Source organism: Sphaerodactylus townsendi, linkage group LG10 (assembly GCF_021028975.2).
Source record: "Sphaerodactylus townsendi isolate TG3544 linkage group LG10, MPM_Stown_v2.3, whole genome shotgun sequence".
NCBI lineage: Eukaryota > Metazoa > Chordata > Lepidosauria > Squamata > Sphaerodactylidae > Sphaerodactylus > Sphaerodactylus townsendi.
In genome coordinates this window covers 77040383-77063775 of record NC_059434.1, presented here as the reverse complement: position 1 = coordinate 77063775, position 23393 = coordinate 77040383, and the positions used below count along the sequence as shown (strand labels likewise).

The 23393-nt window shown below is 45.1% G+C and overlaps 1 protein-coding gene across 1 annotated transcript in view; it reads right to left on the bottom strand.

Moving 5' to 3' along the window:
• Positions 1-23393, bottom strand: part of WDFY3 (WD repeat and FYVE domain containing 3) — a 156257-nt gene that overhangs the window by 44094 nt on the left and 88770 nt on the right. Inside the window, 11 exon segments of the mRNA XM_048508758.1 lie at positions 190-267; positions 1845-2002; positions 3007-3189; positions 5924-6033; positions 7643-7872; positions 8801-8961; positions 10902-11001; positions 12887-13120; positions 16014-16193; positions 18686-18820; positions 21268-21503. Coding sequence (XP_048364715.1) covers positions 190-267; positions 1845-2002; positions 3007-3189; positions 5924-6033; positions 7643-7872; positions 8801-8961; positions 10902-11001; positions 12887-13120; positions 16014-16193; positions 18686-18820; positions 21268-21503 — 1805 coding nt within the window.

Sequence of the window (23393 nt, the reverse complement as noted above, 5' to 3'; positions counted from 1 at the left end):
CCTCCAGATTAGATGCACGAGCTCTTAACCTCCTACGCCACTGCTGCTCCTCTAGGTAACGTGTTCCGACTAAATGTTGGAAAATGGAAAACGCCAAATCATCTGTTGCGTCGCGCAACCAATATTTAAACATTACATTCATGAAGGCCTGATGAAAACCGTTTACTGTGACTTAATGCTCTGATTTACCTCTTGATATTCTTTGTACTGCATGTCTACCAAGTCTCGAACGACCGCAATGTGAGTAAACATCCACTGGGAGATTTCCTAATGACAAAAAATGCAAAGACGTTTATGAGTGTTGTTTTATGTTCCCCGCTAAATTGATTCATGGTTGTTCTGCGCGGCTGGATCCTTCTTCGATGCTGTGCCATTCTTATGCTCCTGGCAGATTTGATGCTGATGACAATTTAAATCTTTGTGGAGGTACTGTTTCCATTTTGTAAATCACCTTGAGCAGAGGTGTGTGTGGGGGGGATGACGCCAGGGCAACACCTGCTCTAGGCGCCCCCCCCCCCCGCCCCACTTACTTTAGCCAGTGGGAGCCTGCTGCAGGCCGCCCCTTGGCCCAGTCCTGTCAGGCTGCTCCTTCAGCCAGCGGAGCCTCCGCCGGCTGAAGGAGCAGCCTGGCAGGGCGGGGCCGAGGGGCAATTCTTCGCCCCCCATGTGACCAGCTGGTGTGCGCCCGGGGACATGTGACCCCCACATGTCCCTGTGAGCGCTCCGCCTCTGACCTTGAGCAAGGCAGCCTAATTTTTTTCTAAAACATTGAATTGAATCCACCCAGATTTTGCCCCTGCCCCATTCAATTGCCACAGTTCCTTTCCTTACTAAAGTCCATGGCTGACAAAGGCTCTATGATCCCCAGTCCAGATTTGGGAGGAGGCCAAAGGGATCCCCTCCTTCCTTTCTAGCCAGCAAAGAAACTGGATCTAGCCCAATATATGAAGACATAGAGAAGAGTCTCTTTTTAAATCTACATGCATATAAAACATGCAAAACTTCAAGCAAAGGTGTACTGCCCAGAGGGACATGTGGGGACACATGTCCCCGGGCACCACGCATTTTATCACATGGGGGCGTACGCAAAATCGCTTCCCATGCCCATGCGCCTCTCTCGTTCCAGCAGCTGCTCAGGTGGGTAAGAACCAGTGGCGTCACTCTGGAGCATGCAGGGCTGGTGAGGACCTCCTGGGACCCAGGTGCAGCGTGGGCAGGAGACATATCCAGCAGATCTCTGCCCTCCTCAGTTGTGGGATCTCGGGGCGTCTACTGCACCTGCAGGCTGCCTCGGCCAAACACCCTCCTGGCAGTAAACCCGAGGCTTGTTGTGGCCCAGTAGCCTCTTCCCAAAGCCACTCCGCCCATGCCATCGTCTCCCCCCACTGCGCGCTGGCTGGTTGACTGGTTTGCTTGTTCTCCAGTCGGAAAATCCGATCTAGGGAGGACAGGGGCTGGGCGGGAGGGGGATGGAAAAATCAGGTCTTGCCCTGGGCTCCAGTGAGGGGAACTCTGGTCTTGCCCCGGGTGCCATTTTATGCCAGTTCGCCTCTGACTTCAAGACATCTTGATTGTTTTGTGTGGTTCTGGTATTTTTGCCATCTTAGTATGAGATTGTTAAATATCCAGAAAAGCATTTAGAGTGGGCTGAAACTCAAAGTACTTAACTGCTATCGAGGGTGTAAGCTGTGATGCTTTCCCAGATATCTTGTTACTCGCAGGATATGGTATACAAAAAGGTGGAATTTACTAAACCTGTTTGCTTTGTGACCCAATCTGCTACAAAGGAGATGGCAAATGGTTTTCCTTCTCACCATCTGGGGCCTTTCAATAATATAAGCTACCTGTGTGGACAGATTGTGCTTGTTCATCCCACTTTCTTTTCGGTTTCTCCTGGATCCAGTTAGCTTTGAAAGACCAAAACCACTGCTGACTCGTGACAGTTTGGACTGTGTCGTTGGAACCAACGCTTCCCCTCTGCTGATGAATTTCTTTTCATGAGCTGGAATGCCAAGAGAAACATGGAGTTGATTTTTATTTTCAAAATATAACTGTTAGATTCCCCCATGCAATAAAACAAGCAATCGACAGAAGACGAATCCAGGGCAGGCTATGTATGTAAATTATCTTTAGTCCATAACATCTGGAGGGCCGCGATTTTGACACCTGTGATGTAAGGTATGTATTTTTATTTATTTTATTTTTTTCAAACTTATATACCGCCCAATCCCCGAAGGGCTCTGGGCGGTGAACAACATGAAATTCAAATACAAATAAACATAAAATCAAATACAATAATCTCTCAAAAATATAAATTAAAATGCAGCAACTAATATATAACAACGCCCGTTAAAATCCTTCTTAAACCCTCCCAAGAGGAGATAAGAAAGGGTGGGTTCTGTAGATGATAATTAACCCAAATTTCCATGAGGATGGAAGGGGGGAACACTTTCAGCAGCTGGACACTCCAAAAGCCCGACGGAACAACTCTGTCTTAATAATAATAATAATAATAATAATAATAATAATAATAATAATAATAATAATAATAATAATAATAATAATAATAGTTGTTGTTGTTGTTATTATTTATTGGGTTTATAGACCGCCCTCCCCCGAAGGGCTCAGGGCGGTGAACAATATATAACAGAGCACAATAATAAATTAAAATCCAATAAATATAAGTTAATATGGCTCTAATAATAAACCCTATCTTATTAAAAATACAACATTATTAAACTTAGCATTAAACTAACAGGCCCTGCGGAAATCACCAAGATCCCGCAGGGCCCGGACAGCTGGAGGAAGAGTGTTTATGGAAAAATAATTCATATAACTTCCCCTCATTTTATTCTTGTGTTAAAAATATACAGTCGTGCCCACCAATATTACAAAAGCTAAGCAGTGAATTACAGTAATTTCAGCTATCTAACATGGGAAGTTGTCAAATAGGCACCGGCAAAAAATGTAGCATCTCACATAAGAAAAAAAGACAACTATTCTTACCTAAATGATTCTGCCAGCACTTTAAACTGACTTCTTCAACGAGGGGCTTCACCAGAGTAATATCCACGTGGCCTCTATCGTTGACAGGGAGGGATACTTTGAATGCCTCCTCCAAAACCTGCTTCTTGCTGTAGATTAGTTCTGTCCAGACACGATTCACAGCCTTTAGAAGAAGCTGGCGGCCTAGAAGGTAAAAACATCAAGACTGTGAGCTAACACTGGTCACATGACAGGACAGCATAAGTAACAGCCAAGACCACAGCACATCACTCAGAGAAAATTACAATAGGTTGTGGTGGGTTTTCTGGGCTGTGTGGCCGTCGTCTGGTGGATCTTGTTCCTGACATTTCGCCTGCATCTGTGGCTGGCATCTTCAGAGGTGTATCACAGAGGGAAGCCTGTTACTAGTGAGAAGTGACTGTCCCTTGACATGAATCCCTAACTTGAGACAGCTATCCAAGTATAATTATTTAGGAAAATTAATGAAGCATCCTGGGCCTACCTGCCAGGTTGAGAAGGCTATAAATGAACTGGACACAGTGTGTAACAGACTTCCCTCTGTGATACACCTCTGAAGATGCCAGCTACAGATGCAGGCGAAACGCCAGGAACAAGATCCACCAGACCACAGCCACACAGCCCAGAAAACCCACCACAACCAGTTGAATCCGGCTGTGAAAGCCTTCGACAATCTTACCATTTTACTTTAGTGCATACTGCCTTTGTTCCAACAGGTCTGGGCAGAAAATTTTTCGTTTCCAGGCTCTCTCAGTTCATCGTCTCTCCCTCCTTTTTTCCTTGTCAGTCTCTAAGATTTTACCTCACTTAAGGTCAATGTTTGACCTTGACAGGTGATACCGCCAATCTCTCAGTTGCCAGGATCAGCAGGTAGTCTAAGACTCTGGGAAGCAGCCAGAAGAAGGCTTCAAGGACTTTACCTCTAGCCCACCTCCCAAACCCACCCCATTTTCTGTCACAAGAATACCGTGTGGAAGGGTCCCTAGTCTGAAGAAGGACCTTCTTGACCCCGTCTGACAAAGGTACACTCGTGGCAGTATGCACCATGCTCTCAAGGAGCAGCAGTGGCGTAGGAGGTTAAGAGCTCGTGTATCTAATCTGGAGGAACCGGGTTTGATTCCCAGCTCTGCCGCCTAAGCTGTGGAGGCTTATCTGGGGAATTCAGATTAGCCTGTACACTCCTACACACGCCAGCTGGGTGACCTTGGGCTAGTCACAGCTTCTCGGAGCTCTCTCAGCCCCACCTACCTCACAGGGTGTTTGTTGTGAGGGGGGAAGGGCAAGGAGATTGTAAGCCCCTTTGAGTCTCCTGCAGGAGAGAAAGGGGGGATATAAATCCAAACTCTTCTTCTTCTCTTCTTCAAGTGAAAGAGCCAGCGTGGTGTAGTGATTAAGAGCAGGTGCACTCTAATCTGAAGAACTGGGTTTGATTCCCCTCATTCTACCACCACAGAGAACCCTGGTCAATGGCTGGCTTTTGGCCTTTAGCCCACCATTAAGCTCTGTACCAATCTAGAACCCCCTTGGGCATTTCTAGGTGCCGATGTAGAGAAAAGATAATAACTTGCAACATTCTGCAAGATGCCATATTTTTAATTATTTTCCTTCAGAGTCAATATCAGAAACAAGGATGGACAAGAGGAGAGAGGGCTCAGTTGATATAAACGGACAACTCCACATTCTGAATTTTATCAAGCTTTCTTTTCTCTGTTTAATCATCTCTGTTGCTCATTTGAAGGTTTGTTTATTCCCTCCCTTGAGCCTTCTGCATCTTAACTGCTCGCTTCAGTGTGTTTCGAAACACAGCTATAATAAAAACCGTTCCTTCTGCTGAGCGCGGGATCGATTGCTATTTGCAGTGAGCGATGGGTCCTGCTGATTTTGCAGGGAGACGGGGATTAGACCTAATCCTAATTATTCCTGACTGATGATTACTAGGATCTTCTTACCGCAGAACACAGCCTATAATCAGCATGACCGGCTCGCATACATGAGATTATCCTCTATTTGCTGTCAATTAGGCCTGACTAGACCTATATTTTAATATAGCCTCCAGTGCAGCAGTCAATACAGCTTTAGTATCTGCTCTGTTCATAATTTTTAATCTTCCCCTTTCACTCAAGCCCTTCCCCAAGCCCCCCCAACGACAGAATTGGAAGACCATAGGTGTGCATGAGACATACACAACCAATGTCAGGCCTGGCATCGGCTGACTGGAGCCAAGGTCACACCTGCGCTTGCTGTTATCTGTCTATGTTAACGGGCCTTTCCGTTTTAATCGCTGCACTTTGCAACATAGTGAAGTTGGCTTCCTCGTCCCAGCCCCCATTCTGGGCCTGGAGCGAAGACTATCGCATGCCCTTGAGATGCTTGGAACATGTAACAAAGCTTTTCTCACCCCACTCCCCCAACACACACACTTACCTTAGTAAAACAGTGCAGGCTGGAGAAGCAGCCTGTTCCCTTCAGGCTGAAAACGACCTGGTGGGAGCTACAATTCCCAGGAGACCTTGTGAGCCCCAGGATCTCATGGGAAGTGTAGTTCCCACCAGGCCATTTTCAGCCTGAAGGGAACAGGCCACTTTTCCAGGCTGAACTAAGGTAAAGGAGGGGTGGGGGCATGGGGGCGGGGTGGGGGCAGGGCGCCACAGGGGGGAAAGGGGGGCAGAAAACACAGAGTGTGCACTGGGCGCACTCTGGCCCAGCTACGCCTCTGCAGAAACCACTATCTCAGATCTAGTTTTCTGCTGCAATGGTAACTGACTCAGTTCAATAAAGACTACTGAATGCCTCTAGAGTCTCAATTACTGACTGTTGTGCCAGAACCTTACAACCAGCTAATGATATTGGTTGACACTGAAGACAAACAGCTTCTAGCGGCTTTATTATGGGTTATTACCTTCGCTAACGTCTTGATTGTAGACTCCGTCGGGCTCTATGTCAGAAGGGATCATGATGTGCCAAGTGGTCATTCTGGCTTCCGCTTCCAGACCAAACCCATCCACGCTGCTGCAATCGACATCCAATAAGAATGTAAGAAACAAAGAGAAGGTACTGGCTTGAAAAAGAGGTACAAGGAAGGTGACTGGGGAGGAAAACAGATCAACTGAGGAATAACAGCTGTTAAGACAAGGAGAAAACCCTCAAGACTCGCAGGGGACATGAATCTTTTTCTCCTCCCTCTGACTGCACTTGACTAAGGCCCCTTCCGCACATGCAGAATAATGCGCTTTGAACCCACTTTCAATGCACTTTGCAGCTGGATTTTACTGTGTGGAATACCATTATCCATTTGCAAACAACTGTGAAAGTGGATTGAAAATGGTATTATTCTGCATGTGCGGAAGGGGCCTTAGCTATGTAATCCACCTTTAGTCTCAGGGAAAAAGGCGGACAATATGGTAGGTGGGCAGATTATTAGGTAGGAGTAGAACCAATGAGTTAAAATTAAATCAAAAGAGTTTTTGGCTAAAACGTGAGGAAGAACTTCTTGACTTCCCCAGTGGAACCAGATTCCTCGGGAAATGGTGGGCTCTCCCACTTTGATGGGGGGTTTTTTGGAGGGGGGAACAGAAGCTAGATGGCCATCTGACAGAAATGCTGATTCTATGAGTTTAGGCAGACTGTGAGAGGGAGGGCAGGAAGCGATGAGATAGTGCTCAGGTCTTGCGGCCCTTTCTTATATGCCCAGGGTAATGCCAATCGCCACTTTGTATCCTGGAGGTTTTTTATTTGCTTTCCTCTGGAAAATTCTGAGTCACAAGCTAGGGGCCAGGTTCAGAACTAGAAATAAAATTCCACAAGAAACACATACTGAGATTAACCCATACGTGTGGTAAGGCGCAACACTAATCTGTGGTTCCACTCTCTACGAATTTACGGTAACCAAAAAATCAAGTGTGTACTTGGACAAATCTGCTTCGTAAAAAAATGCAGAGAAACTTTACGTGGGGTTTGGGGGGGGGGGGCAGCAATGATCCAGCCATTAGATGAAGTACACAGCTGGCAGGAACAAGGAAATTTCAGTTATCAAGTGATTCAAGAATTTTTTTAGAAAAAAATGTATTTTCCTCCTCAGAGGTGGCTTCCTTTGACAGTGTAAAGTTCAGCAGTAGACCATCCACCCACCCACCAGAGGGCGCTCTCCCTCTTCTTCATCACTCGTACAGGACCCTAGCAAGTCGCTTTGGGACTCCTTAAAGGTAGAGAAAACGCAGGCCTAAATACCAGCTTTTCTTCTTCAACTGATGTATAAAAAATTCTGGGACACTTAGAAGAAGAAGAAGAAGAAGAAGAAGAAGAAGAAGAAGAAGAAGAAGAAGAAGAGTTTGGATTTATATCCCCCCTTTCTCTCCTGCAGGAGACTCAAAGGGGCTTACAATCTCCTTGCCCTTCCCCCCTCACAACAAACACCCTGTGAGGTAGGTGGGGCTGAGAGAGCTCCGAGAAGCTGTGACTAGCCCAAGGTCACCCAGCTGGCGTGTATGGGAGTGTACAGGCTAATCTGAATTCCCCAGATAAGCCTCCACAGCTCAGGTGGCAGAGCTGGGAATCAAACCCGGTTCCTCCAGATTAGATACACGAGCTCTCAACCTCCAACGCCACTGCTGCTCCTTACCTTCCAGCATGCAGGTTAATCAAGCAATGAGCCAAGCAGCTGATGAACTCTTGGTCATGGTTCCCGGGCCCGAGGATGAGGTTCCGATTGACAGTCAGCATCCTCAGGGAGTCCAGAAGAGCCACTTGCTGGGGAACCGTTTTGTGTGGCCTTGAGAACTGGTATAAGATGGTCCTATTCAGGCAGTGATAAACGGCATCAAGCGATAATCCCTGAGATCTCCTTTTGGACTAAACAAAAATGGACACATTTAACAGTGACGTTTCTATACAACCAAACATGCTTTAAAAAAAACTTTAAAAAATCAATTAATCTTGTTCACTCAGATGAAAGAGTCCACTGCCTAGAAAGGGTTTGGTTAAAACAACATAGTTTGAATCACTAACTTTTAACAATCCATTCCAGTCACTGAGGTAATTTTCATGCTGGTCAAAAGGCTGAATAAAAAAAAAACGCCTGAGGTGATTTCGTAAAAATTTCTCATAGCAAGAACAGCAATAAATAGACATCAGACAGTTTTTGCCTCAAGAATTTAATTACAATATTCTGACTCATTTTGTGAGGGAAAAGGGGGAAAAACGTATTCAAAGAAGTTTAAAAGACATACACATGGGGCATGTGTGTGGGGGGGAGGGTTCATTCAGAAATTTACTCATCCCCAAAACACGGCTTTAGTTGTCTGTTCAAATTTTAGGCAGTCCTCACAACACCCAGCACTGTACTGATCACTGGGAGTATTATACTGTCTTTTATTGTGTAATCCCGTTTATGGGCTATATTACACTGCTTTTATATTGCTATTCCCCGATTCAGTTTTATTGCATGGTCTTCATTACAGATGTTTATACTTCTGTAATGTGCCGTAAGTTTCAGTGAGAAAGCCAGATGACAAATGAAGTGAAGCAAAATAGTATTGCAACCAGTGGCAAGGAAATTGGTAAACCGTTTTGCAAACTTTTTTGTCAAATGATTTACAATTTACGGTAATTTTTATCTTATTTCATCTCAACCACATGAAATAAACACTAGTATCTTCATAATTCAATGTACTGAGATAGTCTGGTACAAGAAAAACACATCATCGAACACATAAATCAAACACATGAACCAAACTATAGCAATTATAGGAAGCAAACAGTATGGAAGGCGAGCGCATACCTGTGCAATTAGCTGGATTATGAAATCTATAAGCAGCTTAGATTCCTTGTTGAACATGCCTTGCCAAAGTTTATCCACCACTCTCTGTGTGAAATAGAACACGTTGTTCACCAGGACGTGGTAGCTTCCTCCACTTGTAATAGGGAGAGAAGCATCCTCACCTAAATTATAACAAGAACATTACAAGAAATTAAAAAGCCATCCGTGTATATACAGAGAAAAACTATACAACCAAAACTAGTACTGAAAGGAATATGCATAAAGCCATATTTTTGTTTCAATGAAATATTGCTTTTTTAAAAGCACACGTCTTTTAGCCACATCTAGATGTCATGACAAACTGCTGTTTGTCCAGGACTGGCACAGACATATCTTGTTGTCGTGCTTACGTGCTTCCCACCTTCTACGAGCCACGCATGATCTGTCACCGAAAGCTTTCTGATTTCAGAAACCTTCAATCAAGGCACAATTTACTGTGATGCCTGAATGCAGGCACCTGAGTAAACAGAAGCTTATTTCCTCTTCACACACAAGGATTCCACTGAAATTCAGAATCCCTGTCTGTGGGAAGGATGGCCCAGGCACCTACATTCGGACAACTAGGAAGCCTCCAACTGTAACAAGTTGAAGCATCCAACCGCACTCCATTCTGAAAGAGAAAATGGTACACAAAAACAAGTGGCACATATCTGCATCTGCCGCGGACAAGCAGAGATCTGACGTGATGTCTAAATGCAGCCTTAAACTCAGAGACAGACTGCTGATAATTCCCTGTTTCCCCAAAAATAAGACCTACCCCGAAAATAAGCCGTAGCATGATTTTTTTGGGATTTTTGGAGGACGCTTGAAATGTAAGCCCTACTAAAAAAAAAAAGCCCTAGTTACTGATTCCCTGGTGCAGCTGATGTAGTCACGTGGGGGGCGCAAAATCATGAGAAAAAACAAGACATCCCCTGAAAATAAGCCCTAATGCATCTTTTGGAGCAAAAATTAATATAAGGCCCTGTCTTATTTTCGGGGAAACACGATAGCATCAATAGTATAAAGCAGCAGCAGGAAATCTCTCAAGCGTGGTCAGAGGTGGGATCCAGCAGGTTCTCACAGGTTCCCGAGAGTAGGTTACTAATTATTTGTGTGTGCCGAGAGGGGGTTACTAATTGGTGATTTTGCCACGTGATTTTCGCCTTGGTTACGCCCCTCCTCTCAGCAGTAGCGTGCAGAACTTGAAGCAGTCTAGCAGGAGGTGCACCGGCGTGCGTGGCAGCCTGCGCCTGCGTGCATTTGTTTCCCGCCCAAGGACTGGCGCAGCGGCTGCATCCTTGCCCCAGCCCTGCCCAGGAATGCCACGCCCTGGAATGCCAGGCCACGGCCCATTGGCGCTACACCACAGTTTGAATCTCACCACCATGGGAAGCTGTTACTAAAATTTTTGGATCCCACCACTGAGCGTGGTCCACCCACCCAGGGAAGGGAGGGAAACTGACATCTGGTTGTGGCCTACCCACCCTGGGGGAAAGGGGGGGGTGGGGGGGAGAAGGAGGTGCCCCATCTAGTTCTTGTTAAGTCTCAGTGAATGGACAAAGGAAATGTTTGCTGCCCCTGGCTACAGAAGTTCCCTTCGTCTCTATGGCCAGTAGCTACTGATAGACCTCTCCTCCATGAATCTGTCTCACCCCCTTTGGAAGCTGCCGAGGCTCGGGACCCTCACTTCATCAAATGGCTGTGAATTACACAGTTGAATTACTCATTGAACAAAGAAGCATTTCCTTTTGCCTGTCCTGGATCTATTGCTCACCAACTTACTAGGGTGTCCCCAAACACCAGTATTCTAAAAGGAGAAAAAACTCTCAGTCCACTTTCTCTGCTCTGTATATAATTTTATAAACCTCTGCCATGTCCCCCTCCCAACTGGGTATTTTAATCTAAACAGAACTAGACACTTAAGCTTTTCCTCACAGGAAAGGTGCTCCAGCCCCTTAATCGTTTTGGTTGCCTTCTTCTGGACTCTCTCTAGCTCTGCAGTATCCTTTTTGAGAAGCTCAGGATTGGGCTGTTTCAAAGTTACCAAAGGAGTAGCATTACAAGTAAAGTTAAGTGTTACCCAGTAAAACATCAGCAGCAAGCAAGTGATCCATCACACTGTCTAAAATATAGGTCTGAAATTCTTTCTGCTGTGCCCTTGTTGATCTCTCAGGAGAGGCCTGCAAAATAAAAGAACAGATAAATAAGAAAAGAGGAATAAAACCTGCCTTAAGCAGTGGCTGTTAACACTTGCAATGTGTTCTCTGCCTGTGCTCAAAATTCACATGCAATGCCATGAGATCCATTTCTGACATCCAAAATAAAAACATCATTATGTTTTCCTTTTAAAACGGGCAAAATGGTTTGATGCAGTGGTTATCAAAAACAGGATAAAATGCTTCTAGATCAGGAAAAAATATTCCTAGGGGATTCCAATATAAATTTGCGTTATAAATATGCGGATACCTTCATAAGAAACTAGCGGGCCTGGCCACGCGTTGCTGTGGCTGAGTCTGGTGAAGTGGAAAAGAAAGAAAAGGGGAAGCGAACGGTTCGAACACGTGTCATTGCACAATGCTTGCAAGGGAGGGGCAAGTGGCCCCTCACTCCCCTCCCTCTCTCCCGTTCCCTTGCATGGCACCCCGCCCCGTCCCTCCCTAACGTTCCCCTTCCTCTGGTAGGGTGGGTGGGCCATGTCCCTTTCACTCCCTTCCCTTGCAGGCGAACTACCTAGCTTAAAACACGCTGGGAGGCATGAGCTACGTTGTGTACAAATTTCAGAGTGTTTGGTCCAGCAAACCCCCGGACCCTCCCTCACCTTGCCCTTCCTCCGCTAGGGTGGGTGGGCCAGCGGTTTTCAAGGAAGGCATGGTTATTTCCCTTGTATCAGAGGGTGTTGCTTTGACGGCCAGCAGATGGCGCTGTTGCGGAACAGAACTATGGTTCCAACTGTCACAGGTGTGGCATGTACACAATAACTGGCACAGTTGTGTCATGTACACAACAGGAGGTGTAGAAACAGTATGGAAACCTGGCCGCACATGAATGCGACGTTGTGTGAAAATTTCAAAGCAATCGGTCCAGTAGTTTGGGAGATTACCTGTCAGCAGAAAAACGCACTGATAGATTTTTATATATATAGATACCAGTGCAGTTCTAATGGTATGTCCTTATAAACTGGGGGGGGGGGGGGGGTGAGTCGGTGTAATTGAGTGCATGTATGAGCATGGGGTTCCCTTCCCCAATGGTATCCAATCACCTGCACTCTGTGTGATATAAGACTAGGGGGAGAAGCAAATGAGCATATAAACAAGCAAGAGACACTCTGTCACTCACACAATTCCTTGTTTTTGTTGGAGTGAAGTGACTCAGCACACCTGGACATTGTCGGGTGCTAAATCACTCTTAAGTCTGTGCTGGCGAACCTTTGGCACTCCAGATGTTATGGACTACAATTCCCATCAGCCCCTGCCAGCATGACCAATTGTAGGGGCTGATGGGAATTGTAGTCCGTAACATCTGGAGTGCCACAGGTTCACCACCACTGCTCTAAGTGTCATCTTTTGGGGGGTTGTTCCTGTCTTTGCCTGAACCTGGGAGCTGCTCTCCGACCCCTTTCCTTCTCTCGCAGTTGCCATTTTTGTTTTTGTTTTTGTTCATTTTCTACATGGAGTCAGATGTATTTACAGGTCTCACCTGTAGAAACAAATATTCCATCCTTGCACTTGCATGATGCCAGAAAACCCGGCCACTTGTAAAGGGAGATGGTATTCTTTAGATTAGGCTTTCTATCTTTTCTATATACTGCAACAAGAATGTGAACAGGATTGATTTTACTGCACTCAATTTTATGTTTCCTTGACTGTGCAAACTCTGCTATATTAACCAGGGTGGTGGGGGTGGGGGTGTATGAATGGGTGGGGGCGGGGCGCCACACCGCGCGTGGAGGGGAGGGAGCGCCCCAGGAGGTTTTGCCTCCGGCCACAATCTGGGCCCCAAAAGCCTCTGATGTTTACGACCAAAGCACTTCCTTTTAAGGAGCAATGAAAAACAGACCAACTTTACCTCTAGAAGGAGGTCTATTAATGGAGTCTGCTTGCTTGCAGGTGTAAGGCAGAGGTTATCGATTATCAGCACTCGCATGAAGTCAAACACAAATTTCTTTGCTGGGTGGTTTGTCAAGTACGTCTTAGATCCTACGTTGCAATATTCTGATTGGCTCCGGTTCATTCCGGTATCAGAGGCAAACGCTTTGAATTCTTCAGCAGGGGATCCAACTTCGTCATCCAAATCAGTGACCTATTCAAAAACAGGTTGCCATAATACAGCGATTAGTAATATTATAACTCAGACTACCTTTGGTGAGGCAGGGAGAAAAGAGACGCTTTTTTTCCAGCTATTCCCTTAACGTGACATGCCGCTGCTATACATATGTCATTTCTCAGGATGATGTTCTCAATTCTCAAATACTTCTTGCTAAAAGGTGGAATCTATCACAGCACATTTTACACCTTGAACACTTTGTGAAAGTGGAATGCACATCTCTGCATGACATCTGTAACACCTCCAAAGTGTTCACGGCAGCGATCACTGGGCTTATCTAGGAAGGCTGAATTAACAAGGTCACTGACTGAGTAAACATTTCAACCCAGGTCACTTCAGCCTGAGTTCAACACTAAACTTACTCTCATGTCGTTCTTCATAAGGCACTCTTCACTTACGGATCTGTGTGACCCTTTCCACACATGCAGAATAATGCACTTTCAATCCACTTTTAATGCACTTTGCAGCTGGATTTTACTGTGTGGATTAGCAAAATCCACTTGCAAACAATTGTGAAAGTGGATTGAATATGCATTATTCTGCATGTGTGGAGGGGCCATATGTCACAGGTTGCTGTTGAAAAGACAGAGCGCAGCCTCTGCTGAGGGGGAGAAGAGCAGGGAATGTGGTTTGTTTTGTCACCATTAGGATTCAATGGAATATGGGAGTACAAAACATTGCAGAAATGAATGAACGGTCGGTCACAGAATGCTGAATGTGAGTGGCCAGAAGCAAAAAGGGACAGAACACCTGTATCTTTAACAGTAGTGTAGAGAAGACATTTCAGGCATGGGTTGCCGGAATAGAAAAAGCATCTACATTCTGCTCTTCTACATTTGGACACCCTAAAAATCTACCACTGTCTCACCTCTCAGGGAAGCGTCAGTCTTCCAGTTGGGTGAGGATGCAAGCAAAACGTTAAGAATTTTCACACAGAAAGTTTCAGGTTCAGTACGTGGGAACTCCAGTTATAAAACCACATTGATTAGCAAGATTGGGAAAGATCTCGGCCTGGGATTTTGCACAGCTTTTACCAGCCAAAGTATTCCACAGTGGTTTGGACTGTAGTCTGTATGTTCAGATTCTCATCGGATCTATTTTTACGCTTTCACAGCCCATTCAGACCTATTAAGTAAGCCAACCTAGAACTATTTAAGCAAGCCTTAACTTCAGTGGTAAATTTACAACAGGGATTGCAGCCAATATTCGCAACTTTTATGGTTCAATTAAGAAGTTTCACAATCAGCCCTGCATATAAATCCGAATAGTATGGACAAAAAAGAAAAAAGGTCCAATCAGAGCTTAGCAAAATCCTCCTCCTTGGATACATTTAGCAAGCAAACATTCCCGTGGCAGCCTGTTAAGGCTCTTTTACGGATGATTGGTCAAGACACTATCGTGTTCTCTTGTTATTTGGCCTGAATATTGTTTAATTTTTCCTTAATTCTGAAATAAGGTTTTGGCCAAGATCTGAAACATTCAGTCTCTAAGCTGATTCTTTTCACTTAGGGAGTAAATAACAAAGAGAAATAAAAAAAGGCAGAGCTGTCAGTGCTGATGCCCACGACATGAGTTCTTGGCCCCTTTCATCATTGTTCCTACTCCGTATTAGAGGCAGAGCACTTTCAACGGCAGTCATGAAACCCCAGGTGTCGTCTCGGAACATGATTTACAAGACAGCAATCATATCAACATTAGCAATCTTCCCTTTGTGATATAATTCAACAGGTGAAAATGGAAGAACTTTGCTATAGAAAAAGAATTGGAAATCAACTTCCCCATTCTGTACTTCGCTGCACAGAGCCATTTAATTAAAATACCACCAATCCCTCTCCTCCAACCACAAAATAAGAAGTCAAAAGTGTTTAAAACAGGAAAGTGACAAAAAGTTTTAAAATACATGCATTTAAAGTAAGCAACAACAAATCTGCAGAAATACTCAAAATCCTATTGGAATGAAGGAAAGGTTACACATTTATCCAGGCCAAATTCAGGACGACACGATAGCATCCTGAGCAGTCATCTGAAAAGGAGCAGAGAAGCAAACCGAGACTCCCCTGGAGACCCAGAATCCACAGAATGGCCACTGCCACCAGCACTGACTCCGGTACTGAAGGTGGAACAAAGAGCAAGGCCTAAAGGAGCAGCAGTGGCGTACTGGTTAAGAGAAGGTGCATTCTAATCTGGAGGAACTGGGTTTGATTCCCCACTCTGCTGCTTGAGCTGTGGAGGCTTATCTGGGGAATTCAGATAGCATGTGCACTCCAACGCACGCCAACTGGGTGACTTTGGGCTAGCCACAGTTCTTCAGAGCTCTCTCAGCCCCACCCACCTCACAGGGTGTTTGTTGTGAGGGGGGAAGGGAAAGGAGATTGTCAGCCCCCTTGAGTCTCCTCCTCCTCCATCTGTCTATGGGTCCGAATAGGGTCATAAGGAAAAGAGGTGGTCCTTTAGTTCAAATCTTTTAGCGCTTTAAAGGCCCAAACTAGCACTTAGACTTGGACACAGGAGCCAACTGAGAATGAATGAAGAGTGTACAGTATTTGAGTTCCATGATCAGACAAATAGATCTCTATCAGTACTCTTAACTGCACCATTCTGCACCAAAATAAATTTCCCAAAGCTTTTTAAAGACAGTCTCACAAACAGCCTTTTACAGGAAACCAACCTAGAGATAACAAGGGCATGCACAACTGTTCCGATACCAGTTCCCTCCAAGAAACAGAAAAAGTCTGCATTATTCTACCACATTTACAGATCAAGACCAATATCAGTGTTTTGATATTATTCCAATTCAAGATGAGAGAGAAGAGAAAACTCAAAAGGCAAACCGACCCCCCCCCCCCCCCCCCCCCCCCGAGTCTCCTACCATTTCTGAGTACGGCCGGATATTGAAAGGGAACACAGTGGCTGCCAATGCACAAAGGAACTCCGGGCTCATCCACATCGAAGCCAGATCGGGAACGTTGTGATATAAATAGCGGAAGAACTGCATTAAAGTGACTGGATATTCACGGAGCCAAGAACCCTCTTCTTCCGACTGCCAAGGCTGCAATGAAAGAAAAAGTTGGGGTGATTATTACTTTTCCCCATACTGCCCAATCAAGTCCCTCGGCTCCTCGGAGGAGAACCTACTGGTAATCTGGTTGTGGTGGGGTTTCCGGGCTGTGTGGCTGTGGTCTGGTGGATCTTGTTCCTAACTTAGCTTTAAAAGGGGCTTGGACAGATTTATGGAGGAGAAGTCGATTTATGGCTACCAATCTTGATCCTCTTTGATCTCAGATTGCAAATGCCTTAGAAGGCCAGGTGCTCGGGAGCAACAGCCGCGGAAGGCCATTGCTTTCACATCCTCCATGTGAGCTCCCAAAGGCACCTGATGGGCCACTGCGAATAGCAGAGAGCTGGACTAGATGGACTCTGGTCTGATCCAGCTGGCTTGTTCTTATGTTCTTAACGTTTCACCTGCATCTGTGGCTGGCATCTTCAGAGGTGTATCACAGAGGGAAGTCTGTGTAACAGTCTGTGATACACCTCTGTGATACACCTCTGAAGATGCCAGCCACAGATGTAGGCGAAACGTTAGGAACAAGATCCACCAGACCACGATCACACATGAAGCCTGGAAAACTCACCACAACCAGTTGAATCCGGCTGTCAAAGTCTTCAACAACTACTGGTAATCCCTGGCCCCAAAAATATCCATCTGGCCTTGACTAGGGCCAGGGCCTATTCTGTCCTGGCCCCTACCTGGCAGAATATGCTCCCGAATGAGATCCGGGCCCTGCGAGACTTGAGTGATGTTCACAGGGCCTGTAAGACGGAGCTATTCCGCCGGGCTTTTCCTGGAGGCCAGCTGAGCTGACATCTATCTTCACTGGCCTCCCAGGGGTTACTTGTGATTTTAAATCGCCATCTTGTCTCTTTCTAGCAGTTCTTATATCATATTAATATTAGTGTTTTTTAAAGGGTTTTAGGAGTCTATTGACGGTTTTTATTGAAATTTATTGTGCTGTATTGCCGCTCTGAGCCCATCAGGGATGGGCGGGGTAAAAATTTGATACATAAATAAATAACCGACACTGCCCTAAAAGTAAGAAAGCTGTATCTCTGTGCTAGCAAAATGCATTACGATAGCAATCTGCTGATTACTTTCGGTAAAGCACTTTAAAGTTTGATCACACTGGTTTTAGTAACTCCCTGTGAAATAGGTTAAGTGGAACGATACCGAATTGCTCGAGGGCACCTGATGAACTGCACAGCTGACCGGGCTTTTCCCACCTCCAGCTCTCCATCAACTGCAAGTAATTTTTCTTGCTTAATGTTAACAGCCACTGAATGCAAAGCGTACTCTAGGATTACACAATAGGAGATTATAGATCTTTAATGTCTCGTAAAGCATTTATTAGTATTGGCTTCATCGTGCAATAATTCAGTTGGAGGAATACACCATGGGATGATATGATTACAGAAAACCATATGTTTATGGATATGGTTACAGAAAAGCATCCTATAAAAGGAGAATAATTAGTAATAACATACTCAGCATGAATAAATCATAGTTTACTTACAATGAGAAAGAACCTGAAATCCTGAGCTTCACACATTCTCTCCCATTTTTGCGATAGGTTAACAGCTGAATCTAGAGTGCGCCGGAGGGCTGGGATGTCTCACCACTTCCAAAATATGCTCCCACAGTATGGGAAGCCCAGAAAAGTTTTTTTTTAAAAAAACCCAAAGGGCTGAAAATCCCTCATGGGGAGAATATACACCTCAAAAATCATGGTGTATCTTCACCAGCACCCAAAGCCCAGTTGAGATCGGCCCTGCCCTCGGCCCTGCTGGTGCAGCATTCTGCTCCGGCGAGCCTAGGCCAGGACAGAGGCTTCCAGAACACCCACCCACCTGGGTAAGTTGCCCCTCTGCCGGTGCACTGGCCTCTTGCGCTGGCGGAATGGGCACCCTGGCAGGTGCAGGGCTGCACTAGCCCCCCCACTCTGGAGTGGGCTGCCCATAAGACTGAGGATTTCCTGGTTTAGGACGTCTGCAATTTGCTGCAATGACAAAATGATGCCCTCCAAGAACTTCCGATAGTTTCTTGCTACAAACCACAGTTTAGAATTCCTCAGACTCCAGATTTGGGCTTCACAAGAAGTTCACGTTATGTTGAAGACTTCCTAAACCATGAATCCCATAATTCTGGTATACTACACTGACAGAAGAGGGGGAAAGGATTTCAGGTTCCATCTTGCCAGGTACAATTTTTTTGTTGCCTGTGATGTCTGAATGCAGTGAGTATCCCAGTCATTTTGGAAGGTAGTCCAGTGTTTCCCGGAGCAGGTAGCCAATATTTTTGCTTACGTTATTCTGTTGCTTAGTCAGAGCAACACAGACATGAGCTTCACCCATGTTTGGAGGGGGAAATTCTTGGACCCTCTCACTGGGCACTATGAGCTTTCCACAGCAAAGCTCAATCAATTACAAAAATGAAGAACACTCCTTTACAATTAGAGAGCCAACTACCCAAATCGCTTCCCTACTTACTGAATTCAACATACTCCTGAGCATTCCCAATAACAAGAAAGCAGCTTCTGTGCAAACATTGTGAATGGAAGACACTACGGTGCCACTTGAAGCAGGAACTCCAAATATGAATGTCCAAATTGAATCCAAGTCAAACTATTAAATGGAAAGAAACAAAGGAGGAGGGGGAAGAAAAATCAAAAGTTAACACATGATCTACTTTCTCGTGTCACTTTACTATTTATTCACGTACAGGCATTTCATGTGAAACTACACTACAAAGTATATCGTGAAAATACTAGACATTTTGATTTCATGAAACATTTATATAGATCTATTTGATATAGTTGGTGGAACAGGATACGCTCATTCATTCCATGATTTCTCTACAAGCCTTTTGACCACTTCGATTTATTGCTACCATATAAACTTGTGTAAAGCCGAATTTTTCAGCCTTTTTTTAGGCTGAAAAATCCCCCCCCCCCCTCAGCTTATACGTGGGTCACACACACACACAAACACCCCGCGCGGAGTCACAGCGCTTACTCATGCATCGCAAAACCTCGTCCCCCTCTCTAACTCAGCTTTCTTTTTTGCAGGCTGCATTACCCTTTTAAGAAAACCATAGAACAGGCTGCCCCGAACGGCAGCTTCCCTGTAGACTTAGAGCCTGCAAGAAAGAAAGCCGGCAGCTTCCCTGAAACCACGCCTTAAACTTAGAGCCTGCAAAAAAGAAAGCTGAGCTAGAGAGGGGAACGAGGCATTCTCTCCTTCGCTTTCTCCTGCCTTCAGCCACTTTACCTCTCAGACCAGTGCGTGCCCGCCTTGCCCCTCCTTAAAAAGCCTCCCATAGGCTTCTGGGGCGCTCCTTTCCTCCAGCTGTGGCTCCTTTGCCGGCTCAGCACCCTGCCTCCTGATGGATCTTTCCCACCCTCGGCTTATATGCGAGTCAATAAAATGTCCCAGTTTTTTGAGGTAAAATTGGGTGCCTTGGCTTATATGCGGGTCAGCTTATACGCAAGTATATACGATAAGTATACAATAAGCACTGTATAATAATTAAACGTTGATGGGACCCTGCTCAAATGGGTTATTACCTAAGAAATCACCCCATATTGTTGTTCATGTAGTCTAGAATTTATAGTGACTGGTTCACAGCGGGGTTTTGTATTGTATTATCTCAGTTGCGTTGTGTAGCTGATAACATAAAAATCATTATTAAAAAAAGAAACTGCCCACATTTGTCCCCAAAATGAAGGCACTATGACCACAGGGATGGACAATGTGAAACCACATAAAAAAGAGCAGAACCAGTCCAGTGAAGTTCTGCGCCACGCTTTGTTTTGGGACAGGGCTCTCAGTTAAATGAATTTTCCATTCAGTGCTCAGTTGCCTACCCAAACGCATGCAAGGTTTCCATGCAGATGGCCCAATGAATAGGAGAAATACAGTAGGACTTCTAAATGGCTTGGATGACAGCCACTGAGAAGAGCCTGCAAGCTTTTAATGTTCACCAATCACCATCTGGCCCTGGCCTGGATGGGCCAGTTTCAGTTCTCAGGAGCCAAGCAGGCTCGGCCCGGTTTAGCACTTGGATGGGAGCCCACCACAAAAATCCAGGGTTGCTACACAGAGCCGGGCAACAGCAAACCACCTCTGTATATCTTCTGCCTTCAAAACCCTGCTGGGTTGCCATACATTGGCATCGACTTGATGGCACTTGACACACAAACAATCACCGTTTCTCAAACGCATCAAGTCTCAAAAAGTAAAATGACTCAGAATCATCCATTCACGCATTCAAGCTGTACGATCGAAAGGCTTGCGGGACTCCCACTTGCTTGTTTGGAGCTTTCATGGAGGCGAAAAGATATTGCCACTTCCATACATCATACCGTCAAACGTATTGTGGTCGGGGAAAACATGAGGATCCATTTTTGGAATGGAAAGCAACAGCTAACTCAAGTTTCTCTGAGATAGGGAAAGTTCTGATCACACCTTGCACCCACCAATGCAGAACAGAAATACCCTGTTTCCCCGAAAATAAGACATCCCCTGAAAATAAGACGTAGTAGAGGTTTTGCTGAAGTGCTAAATATAAAGCATCCCCCAAAAGTAAGACGTAGCAAAGTTTTTGTTTGGAAGCATGCCCATCGAACAGAACACCAGAGCATGCAGCTGTGGAGCGGAAAAATAAGACGTCGCCTGAAAATAAGACATAGCGCATCTTTGAGAGCAAAAATTAATATAAGACACTGTCTTCTTTTCGGGGAAACAAGAAGTGTGTGTGTGTGTACATACACACACACACACACACACACACACACACACACACACACACACATATATACACACACATATACATACATACATACATACATACATATAGACATATACATACACACACACATACATACACACAAAAAAGTAATGCTTCAAAGCTTAACTTCGCAGTATATAGATCTATATAGATCTGGATGGGTGGGTGGGTGGGTGGATGGATGGATGGATGGATGGTGCGAAGTTTAGCTTTGAAGCATTACTTTTTTTCTCAGCACAGTATCACACTTCATAAAGTTGATATCTTACTAAACAATCCCTACCTGGCCACCCTGATTACATCGGCTGGTGATGACAGGCGCACTGACCTGCAGGTTTTCAGGCAGTTCAGTGACTGGCTGCTGCAGGAAAAGAGCCATGAGAAGAAAATAGAGCGCAGGGACGTTCGTGTGCTTCGGGAGGAACGACTGAAGGACCGGGAAGCCCGGGAAATGACAAGCATCTCGGTTAATCTCCCTGACAGTCGATCTGCCGCCTGCGCTCCTGCCGACGTTAAAGCCTGAGGGAGAGAAGGGAAATAAAAAAGAGCCGTGAAAGGTGTTGGGTTCAGCCCAGTTTATAAGGTCGACACTCCGTGGGATGGAACTCTTTGGATTAAGACCGTTACGTAAAGGTGTCGTCTCAATTACTGAATCGTTATTTATTAATTTATTTGTATTTTATTCTCGCATTTCTACCTCGCTCATTCCCCCACAGGGCTCAGGGCGGTGTGTGACAGTTAAATATAAAAAACACATTCAAAACACAGCAAAAATGGAGTAAGTCCAATAAAAACAGTAACAATACAATCTAGTAAAAGACAACCCAATAAAATGGCGCCGAATACTCTTGCCCACGGGAGGCCAGCTATAATGGAAATTAACCCAGCTGGTTTGGTGGAAACGCCTGGCGGAATAGCTCCGTCTGACAGGCCCCGTGGAACTGATTTAAACCCTGCAGGGCCCTGATCTCATTAGGGAGCATATTCCACAGGGATGGGGCCAGGGCAGTAAAAGCCATTAGAGCATTGTACGGTCGAAGGCTTGCAGAGCCAAAATCAACTGGCATCTTCAGACGCATGTTACAGTTAAAACGTGTTTCTCTCGCTGGTATATTTTGCTGAGCAGTATAATGTATGCACACATGCAATACTCCATGTCAATCATTTTTAAGTAAAAAAAGGTGCAAATAAATTATTTAGTTTCTCCTGAAGATTTAAATTAGCACAGGGAGATTCATCTGCCTTGTCGGTTGCTATCTTCCACCAGCAGGTGAAGACTTCTTTGTTTTTTTCAGTCTGTGGCCGGGAAATTATAGCAGCCACGTGAGACTTCTCTCGAGTGAGCGATTCCACATGTGCCCTCTGAGGCAGCACTAAGGACTGACCTTTGCACAGCTCTAAATGTTTAAACTGCCAGAAACGCGTACAATTCACAAGGTGTTTAATAACGCACACCCTACTCTCCACACCGCTGACTTACCAACAAAATTGGAATTTCTAGGAGCGTAACCATGAACACATTGAAAAGCTTTTGTCTTAACGAGCCACTTATGAAACCTGCTTGTCACTGACGTTGGAACGTGTGATGGAAAATAGTCAGCTGAACTATGTATTAGCTAGAAATGTGATATTGTGCAACCAGTATTATTAGGAAGCTGAAGTATGTGAACGTGGAGTTTACAGACTTCATCTCTAAAAAGGGGCGTGTCATGGAATGATGCTATCGCTACAGAATGATGCTATCGCTACATGCTTTTCACATATGACTGTGAAAAGCATCTTTGCCTTTTGATCTCCTGGAGGGAGGACAGGAAGCCATACAAAGGTGCCAGGATGAAACTTCAAAGGCTTAAGTTACCTCGTGGCCGGAACAGAGTTTTCCTGAGAGGGGGAAAACAAAGGATTTTGGAATTCCATATTGAGACGTGGTCAGAGAAGGATCTCTGGACCATGGGTTCCCGGAATGGGGACAACGAACTTCCAAATAAGACTGCATTCAGCTGAGCAACCTCTAACTGCATTTATGTTTTATTTCTTTGCTTTTAAACTTTTACAACAAATCGTTGAGAACTCAGCTGGTTGGAGTTATTGGAGAAAAAGACCCAGGTCTTTACTGAAACAAGCATTGGCTCTCCCAGGCTTGCTTTCATTATAGTACATCAGTATAGTACATAATACATCAATATGTATTAACGAGCCATTTTTGCAACTTGCTTGTCAATAACTACATGAGATCAAATGTGTATACGCTACAGACTCAGCTAATAGGAGCCATGTGTGATTATGTGTTATGGGATTCCCTCATTAAGTTTTCTTTAGGAAGAACGTTAGGAAGAACTTTCTGACTGTCAGGGCTGTTCGACAGTGGAATTCTCTGCCTCGGAGAGTGGTAGAGTCTCCTTCTTTGGA